At 40.2% G+C, this 9,448-nt stretch overlaps 1 protein-coding gene across 1 annotated transcript in view; it reads left to right on the top strand.

Annotated features, from left to right (window-relative positions):
• LOC139168640 (complement receptor type 1-like) overlaps positions 1-2,699 on the top strand; it is a 140,220-nt gene extending 137,521 nt beyond the window's left edge. The window contains exon 13 of the mRNA XM_070754269.1: positions 2,600-2,699. Coding sequence (XP_070610370.1) covers positions 2,600-2,699 — 100 coding nt within the window. The remainder of the gene's footprint in view (positions 1-2,599) is intronic.
• The last annotated feature ends 6,749 nt before the right edge of the window (positions 2,700-9,448 follow it).

A 9,448-nucleotide genomic window follows, 5' to 3' on the forward strand; every position in this document is an offset into this window, starting at 1 on the left:
TTCAGGACTCCATTCATATAAAAACTAAAAGTTTATATCCTCTTGACGTAAATCAAGATCTAGATTATGACAGTTAAACTCTGTAAAATTCCTCACCGATGAGCAGTAAAATAGTAAGGATGATTTCTAAATCTTTAGTTGGGCTATTGAAATATCTGAATTGTGCGTGTGAGAACAGAGGGATTCCTTTCATGCATGTTTGGTTAGCAGTTTCGGCTTTCTTTTGAAAAGGAAATGAATGCAATGATTTATCCATTTCAAGTTTGAACTTGTCTGAGAAACAATACATGCTTTTCTTTGACTTTTTATTTTTCTGTCAAGTTGGCAGACTTAATGGATGAAGTGCAACCTTGCAATTAAACAGCTGGTATACGGTAAGTATGCTTTTCATAAGGAATCCCAACTAGTACTGTTACCTTGGGTCCCCATCTGGTGTGTGCACATGTCACCACCTCTCTTTGCTGAGCATAGGGTGAAAGGTTGCAATTTTTTGAAAGGGAGATGGGACAGAAATTCTGAAATAGCTGTTATTTTCAAGACCAACAGCTTTAAAAAAGGAAAGGACAGAATATATTCATATGCATTCATGCATGCTCACAGACAAGCACACATGTTTGTTTGTTTGTTTGTTTGTTTGTTTGTTTATTGATTTATTTGACTTATATGCTGCCCCTCTCCATGGACTCAGGGCAGCTTACAACATTTTAGTAAAAAATACAATAAATAAAACATTCTAGGCCAATTAATAGGATAATAACTTTAAAAAAATTCTTAAAACTAAACATTTAAAATCAAAAAGTCACACACATACTATCACACCAGATATATTCATTGGGCAGAGGCTGGGGTCTAACGACCCCAAGCCTGGCGACATAAATGTGTTTTCAAATTCTTACGGAAGGCAAGGAGGGTGGGAGCAGTGCAGATCTCTGGGGGGAGTTGATTCCAGAGGGCCGGGGCTCCCACAGAGAAAGCTCTTCCCTAGGCCCCGCTAGCCGGCATTGTCCAGTTGATGGGACCCTGAGGAGACCAACTCTGTGAGATCTAACCGGATGCTGGGATTCGTATGGCAGAAGGCGATCTCGGAGATAATCTGGTCCTATGCCATGTAGGGCTTTATAGGTCATAAGCAACACTTTGAATTGTATCCGGAAACCAATCGGCAGCCAATGCAGTCCGTGGAATGATAAAGAGATGTGGGCATATTTTGGAAGGCCCAAAACTGCTCACGCAGCTGCATTTTGGACAATTTAAAGTTTCTGAACACTCTTCAAAGGGAGTCCCATGTAGAGAGCATTGCAGTAGTCGAACCTCAAAGTGATAAGGGCATGGATGACCGTGAGCAAAGACTCCCTGTCCAAATAGGGCCGCAATTGATGCACCATGCAAACCTGGGCAAACACCTCCCTCGCCACAGCTGAAAGATGGTTTTCTAAAGTCAGCTGTGGATCGAGGAAGATGCCCAAGTTATGGATCCTCTCTGAGGGGGTCAATATCCCCCCCAGGGTAATGGACGGACAGATGGACATGTCCTTGGGAGGCAATACCCACAGCCACTCCGTCTTGTCTGGATTGAGCTTGAGCCTGTTGAAGCCCATCCAGACTCTGACAACCTCCAGACACCGGCACATTACTTCCACTGCTTCACTGAGTGGACATGGGGTGTAAATGTACAGCTGAGTATCATCAGTGCACTGGTGGTAACTCACCCCGTGCCCCTGAATCATCTCACCCAGCGGTTTCTTTTTTCTTTTTAAAATAATTTTTATTGATCTAGTTACATTAAAAACAAAACATACAAAAACAAAATATTGAAAATACAACATACATATGTACAAAACAAAATGAAACAAACAACAAAACAAAAAAGAAATGTATCTATTGGTTAATCATTTGGTTCATCTCCATCAAAGACATCTTATATATTCTACGGCTAATACAGACGGTAATATGAAAAAAATAATGATTTCGGTTATTCACTCAATTCAATATTTTGTTGTGCTTTCGACCACTTTCAATATTTTGTTGTGCTTTCGACCACTTTCAATCAATTGTAGGTATATTAAAACATTTCTAGTATATCAAGTCATTTATAATTTATCCCCAAAAATTTATAAATATATATATTTTTTATAATAGTTATAAAAAAATTATTTATTTATTTATTTATTTATTTATTTATTACTTAGATTTGTATGCCGCCCCTCTCCTCTTTGTATAAATATTATCTATTCCATATAAACATTTCATTTTTATTTTTTCCTTGCTTCTAACCATTTGTAAAAGTTGTTCCATGTCTTATAATATTCGGAATCTTCTTTATTATTTATTTTATGCATAATTATATCAGCTTCGGCACAGTCCAATTTTTTTTAAATTAACATTGAACCATCTGGGAGGTCTTTACTTTTCCAATATTGCGCTATTGAAATTCTAGCCACTGTCAAAATATGTAACATTAGATAGTATTTTTTCTTTCCCATCTTCTGATCCATATTGCCTAATAAAAATGTTTTGGGTTTTTTATTAATTTGAATTTTAGTCATTTCCTCTATCAAATTATGTATTTTATTCCAAAAGTTTCTTTATTTGTGGGCAGGTCCACCAAATGTGAAAATAGGTCCCTGCTTTCTCGTTACATCTCCAGCAATTTGGCTTTAATAGGCGATACATTTGTGTCAGCCAGCAGTTTCATGTAGACATTAAACAACAGAGGTGAGAGGATCGACCCCTGAGGAACCCCACAAGGTAGGGACCTAGGAGTCGACCACTGACCCCCTGCTAACACCGACTGCAACTGACCAAAGAGGTAGAAGGAGAACTACCATAAAACGGTGCCTCCCACTCCCAACTCCTCCAGTTGGCACAGAAGGATACCATGATCGATGGTATCAAAAGCCGCTGAGAGGTCAAGAAGCACCAGGACAGAGGATAAACCCCTGTCCCGGGCCTGCCAGAGTTCTTCCATCAGTGCGACCAAAGCAGTTCCCTTGCTGTAGCTGGGTCTGAATCCTGACTGTCGAAGGCCTTGATAATCGGCTTCTTCCAAGGACCGCTGGAACTGGAGTGACACCCCCTTCTCAACAACCTTCCCCATAAAGGGAAGGTTGGAGACAGGATGATAGTTATTAAATACGGTTGGCTCCAGGAAAGGCTTCTTGAGGAGGGGGCGCAAAAGTGCCTCCTTGTAGGGAGCTGGGAAGGACTTGTCCCTCAGCGAAGCGTTGGTAATCTTATTTGTTTATTTGTTTATTTGTTTATTTGTTTGTTTATTTATTTATTTATTTATTATTCATTCATTCATTCATTCATTTATTTATTTATTTATTAGATTTGTATGCCGCCCCTCTCCGTAGACTCGGGGTGGCTCACAACAGCAATAGAACAATTCATAACAAATCTAATAATTTTTTAAAAAAATTAAAAATCCAATTATTAATCAGACATACATGCAAACAATTGTATAGGCCCGGGGGAGATATCTCAATTCCTCCTGGACCCAGCTCCATGTCACCTCCTTGCTGGCTTAAACTAGCCAGGCAGGACAGCTCCAATAAACAGGTGGCGGAACTCACAACTCCAATGGCCTTGTCCACTTCATCAGGTGTCGCCAGGTCAAACTTGCTCCAAACAGGTGGACTAAGACGGGCCCCTATCACCTCGACTGACTCATTGTCAGCCAACTCTGCATTCCAATTGGAGTCAAGAGCAGTCTGGATCTGAGCGATTTTATCAGCGAAAAACTGGTTAAATGCCTCTGCACTACCCTGCAAGGTTCCTCAACTCCCTCCTGATTAAGGAGGGAGCGAGTCACCCTAAACTGGGTGGCTGGGCGGGATTCTGCAGACGCAATCAGGGCGACATTGTATGCATGTCTTGTCGACCTGATCATCACTTTGTAAATCTTAATATGAGCTTTTACAACTGTTAGGTCAGATTCTGATCTGGTTTTCCTCCAACGCTTCTCTAGACTTCTCTTCTGGCGTTTCATTCCCTGGAGCTCCTCAGTATCTTTTCCTGCATTTGTTCACACTCAAAGTTATCACTGGCTATTATACTTCTCTGCATGAGGGATTAAGAATAAATAAGGGAAAAATAAAAATAACAAAAAACCTAACAGCAAAGCAAAATAATAATTTGGGAAAGATATTGGGTATTATAATTGCTAAAATGTTTAAATACCCTAGGACTATGGCTAACTGCAAAATGCAATACAATAAAAGAGGATTACTATTTAGAACTTATCAAGCAGATCAAAAAAGACTTAGATAAATGGTCAAAGCTACATTTATCCTTCATGGGTAAGATACCAACGATAAAAATGAATATATTGCCTAAAATGCTATATTTGTTTCAAATGGCCCCAATAAAAAAAAATTAATATTTCTTTACAATATTAAATAAAACAATACATAAATTCGTTTGGTTAAAAAAAAGGCAAGAATTTAAAGAAAACTAGTGCAGGACAACAGGAGAAGGACCGTAGAACTTACCTGAACGGTCTTCTCGATGCACTGCGAGAAGAGTCCAACATGGGATGAATATTCAAGGAAGCAAGAAGAAACGGACCTCTACCCTCTGTGGGCACAGCCTGCTTGAGGGCCTTCGGACAGCGCTTCTACTCTTTACTTATTCAACTTTGCTGTCGGTGCTTTAAACAGCACCGATCAGCTGTAAGACGGCCATTTTGCTGGCATCCGATGATGCAAAGGGAGAGCTGGAGTGCATTGCATGTTTGAGTTTTGAAGAGAGAAACATTGTTGCAGTGTTTTGATTTGGATTTCTGTGAACTTTCTGACACTCAAGCAGGAAAGGCTGTGCAAACTGGGAGTGTGTAACGTTGACCTTTTGGACTAATAACTCAGCATTGCTCTGGCACAAGCCTGAATGTATCGTGTGAACTTTGAGTAATTAACTCTGACCTTCATAAATTAGCATTGGTCTTGAATTCAAGAAGGTGTACAGCCCTCTGTATATAAAAGAAACCTTTTTGTTTTATTGCTCGTTTGTTGTGTGTTTGATTTATTACCTTGCTCTTGGGTGGCTAGAAGCCAGGCAGAACAACCTGGATTCCAAAAGCTCAATGGATTAGATAAAATACTTTTGAGTACAGAAGAAAATATGATTTCTATTATATACATCTATTTACTTCAATGTAAACTATATAAGAAACTGTTAAGGGACTAATGATAGCCTGGGCCCCAAATTTTGGTTACCCAATAAATCTATCTGAATGGGAAAAAGATCTGGGGAAAAATTATGAACTAACCCTTGTAGTATCATACAAAGAGAACATATACAAAATATTTTACAGATGGAATCTTCCTCCTGCCCGATTGGCAAAATTGTTTCCAAAACTCTCTCCAAAATGCTGGAAATGTAAAAAAATAAAATGGCTCCTATTAACATCTCTAGTGGACATGCCCCAGAGTGAAAATATTTTGGAACAATGATTGAACAAATTGCAACATGAAAATTTGAATTAAAACTGCAACTACTCTTATTTGGTATATTCAGGGAGAAAACTATAAAGAAGATAGATATTTGATATTAGACATTACAACTTGTATGCCCCAAATTAGAAAATAGATTTGATATTGACTGAGATAACTGTGGTTACAAAAATACTGGAATCAGCAGAGATGAGCAAATTATCTATGGAAATTCAGGACAAAAATGAAACAGTGATGGCGAACCTTTTTTTCGTCGTGTGCCAAAAGCGCGTGTGTGGGTGTGCTAGCATCTGTGCATGTGCCCATACCCCTTCCCTCCCCCCACACATATGCATACATTTAACCCCACTGCCCCTGTGTATGAGCACAGGCCTCACCGAAACCTGGGACGGTGAAAAACAGGCAAATCAGAAGTACGGAAAAACAGGCATCCGTTTTGCTGTTGTGTTGTTTTTGCACTCTGGAGGGTTCAGGGAAGCTTCCTGAAGCCCCGGAATGCAAAAAATAACCCAAGGGACAAACCAGAAGTTTGGAAAATGCACTTCTGGTTTACCCGTTGTGCTGGTTTTGCACTCCTGTGTATGTGTGTGTGTATGTGTGTTCAGGGTAGCTTCCTGAGTGCAAAAAAAAAAGCCCAATGGACCAACCAAAAGTTTGGAAAACACACTTATGGTTTGTCCGTTGGTCTGGGTTTTTTGGCACTCCGGGGCTTCTGGAAGTTTCCATGAACCCTCCCAAGTGCAAAAAAACAGCACAATGGGCAAACCAGAAGTGTGTTTTCTAAACTTCCGGTTTGCCCATTAGGTGGTGGGGTTTTTTTGTTTTGTTTTTTGCACCCTGGGGCTTGTCTGAAGTGTCCGGAGGATGAAAAGGCTTCCTCAAGACTGAAAATCAGCTGGCCAGTGCGTGCATGCATGCTGGAGCTGACATAGGGCAACATCTCGTATACCTTCCAATATGGCTTTGCGTGCCACCTGTGGTACACATTGCCATAAGTTTGTCATCATGACTATAGAACATGGAATAGATGGTACATTTGCTAAAACAAAAAATATAAAAAATTATTATAATATAACCTTGCAACACTTGCAAAACTGCATTGTACTATATTATGCCATATTATAATGTCGCACTTTCGGTATATTGAACAATACAATATGATTATTTAAATTTGTAGAATAAATGAAATACATGTTGAAATTGAAATAGGTGACTCAATAAGAAACAACAAACCTATAGTCTTCGGAGAGGAGCGGCATACAAATCTAATTAATAATAATACTAATACTACTACTGCTACTACTACTACTACTACTACTACTAATAATAATAATAATAATAATAATAATAATAATAATAATGTAAATACTTAAGAAAGTAAGAGTAATAGGCTGCAAAAGGAAAATGAACTTGTTTTAGTTGTAAATTATATTCACGTTATATGCTTATAGTTTGTTATATGTTATATGTGTGTGGGGGGGTTGTGTTTTATTTTCTGTTATAAATGCTATTGCTGCTGAATGCTATCGGTACTGATAAAAATGCCAGCAGAAATATAACCCAGTTTCCATATCATTTTATGCTTCGGTAAAATCCATTTCAATTCTTTTTGCAGTAAAAGTTAGTCAGAGATAGACTAAATGCAATATCAAGATGTGCAATTTGGGACAAAATTATTTTGTCCTAAATTATATATCTACTTCTTTTTCTTTAGAAGACGGATATATGAGGCAGGATATTCCCACTTCAGATACAGTCTATTCTGTAGTTACAAATCTTTCAACTTTAGATTACACAATATAATGTGAGGCACATACAGATGAATTATGCTGCCATGCCTGTGAATGTGTAGGAAGCCATTCCTACTAATAAAGTACCTCTGAATCTGCTATCTCGTATCCCAAATAAAGTTCCTCTGAATCAACTATCTTTTACCCCAAATTTAAAGCTTCACTTTTATGGATCAATTGAGAGAAAGGTTTGCAAATGATATAAACTTTGGCCTAGTGGTTAAGGCATCTGGCTAGAAAACAGGAAAATAGGAAACTGAATTCAAATGCCGCCTTGGCCATGAAAGCCAGTGGATGATTTTGGGCCAATCAGTCAGTGATATGTCAGAATGTCTGTCTGCCTGCCTGCCTGCCTGCCTGTCTCTGTCTCTCTGTCTCTCTCTTTCTCACAAACACATACCAACCCACTTCACAGGGTAATTGTGCAGAACAGAGGAGTAGGAAGTAGTATTAGCTTTGTTCGGCACTCAGTTATTTGTAAAAAGAATAAAGCAGGATACAAATAGGTAAATAGACCTCATTATTTAGTCAGACTGTGTTGGAGATTCTGCCCTTCATTTGATCTATCCAAAATTCTGAAATGTAACATAAGGATTCAGTTCAAGGGTGAAATTCAGCAGGTTCTGGCAGGTTTTATAGAATTGGTGGTAGCAATTATACACAATTCGGAGAACTGGTAAATCGCACCGCTGGCTGGCCCTTCCCCTCCTACTCACTCCTTGTGTCCTCCTTCTCAGGCTCATACACACAGAGCAAACATGAGAAGGAGGCAAAAAGTAGCCAGGTTGAACATTAGAAGATTTGACCAAACATTTCTGTCAATTCTGTGGACACCCCCCCCCAAGCCACACCCACAGAACCAATAAGGGAAAAATAGCCCTCGACTTAGAACAGTTCATTTAGTGACTGTTCAAAATTACAACGGCACTGAAAAAAATTCACTTACGACTGTTTTTCACACTTGCAGTACTGCAGCATCCCCTTGGTCATGTGATCCAAATTTGGATGCTTGGCAGCTATTCATATTCATGCACAGTGATTATTGCAGAGTCCTAGAGAATCAATGATCATCTTTTGCAACTTCTGACAAGTAAAGTCAGTGGGAGAAGCCAGATTCATTTAACAGCCATGTTACTAGTTGAAGAACTGTACAATGATTCACTTAACAATTGTGAGAAGAAATATCGTAAAATGGGGCAAAACTCATTTCATAAATGTCTCACTTAGCAAGATAAATTTGGGGCTCAATTGTGGTCATTGAGGACTGTCTGTATACACATGAGGTGGAGAACCAAACCGATAGCTTTCCAGCTAACTCCAGTATCCATCAATTCCAGCCAGCATTATCAGTGACTGAGATCAATGGGAGTTGTAATCAAACAGCTTCTGGAAAGGTAGAAAACCTATCTTCAGCATAAGAAATTAAATGTCTTTAGAGTAGAGTGAACATTCATTTTCTGTCTTGTAGCCGAATGCTCTACATATGCAACTGGGCGTATTCAAATAGAAATGCCTGACCGGCGGCTTAAACCGCCAGCTGAAATTGCCCCCGGAGCAGGGGGACACTGCTGGCGCTCCACAGAGCCCTGAACTTCCGGTTTCCGGTGAAACCGGAAGTTCGGCTTTGGGCAGCGCGCCAAGAAGTGTGCTGCCTCCTGGATGCTGGGGGAGGTCCCAGATCGCCCTATTTAAGGGTGATCTGAACCAGACCTCCCCCTTGCTGGGTTCTGCCTCCAAAGCGAACACCCACCCGCCCTCCGCTATTAACAGTGTGTTTCTAGGAGGTCGCTTCGGGGCCGATTAGGAATTTTTTGTGGCCACCCCTTTAGAGGTGGCTGGTTTTTTCACGTATTCCACACTGACGGTACGGATGGAATGGTTAGGGGGTGCGGCACACATAGTTTTTAGAATAGGCCTCCCTTTGGTCACTGGCGTTGGCAGGTTAGGGGTGGAAATGGGCAGTAGAAGCGACTGCACATGCTCCTTTGGGCATCTTTTTAAAGGATGATGGACGGCCTCTCTCCAGGAACTAGAGGTTGGATTGGAGAGAGGATGCCCATGGGACTCACCGGATCCAATTTCCCTTTGGGATTGGAGGGTGAGCTCCTCCCACACGACAAAAGGGGCGTGGCTCGGATCCAGGTGAAGGTGGCTACCTTCACCTGGTTCAGCAAGGAGTTATGCCCATATGTTGCCAAGGAAGAT

The sequence above is a fragment of the Erythrolamprus reginae genome, chromosome 1, assembly GCF_031021105.1.
Source record: "Erythrolamprus reginae isolate rEryReg1 chromosome 1, rEryReg1.hap1, whole genome shotgun sequence".
NCBI classification, from domain to species: Eukaryota; Metazoa; Chordata; class Lepidosauria; order Squamata; family Dipsadidae; genus Erythrolamprus; species Erythrolamprus reginae.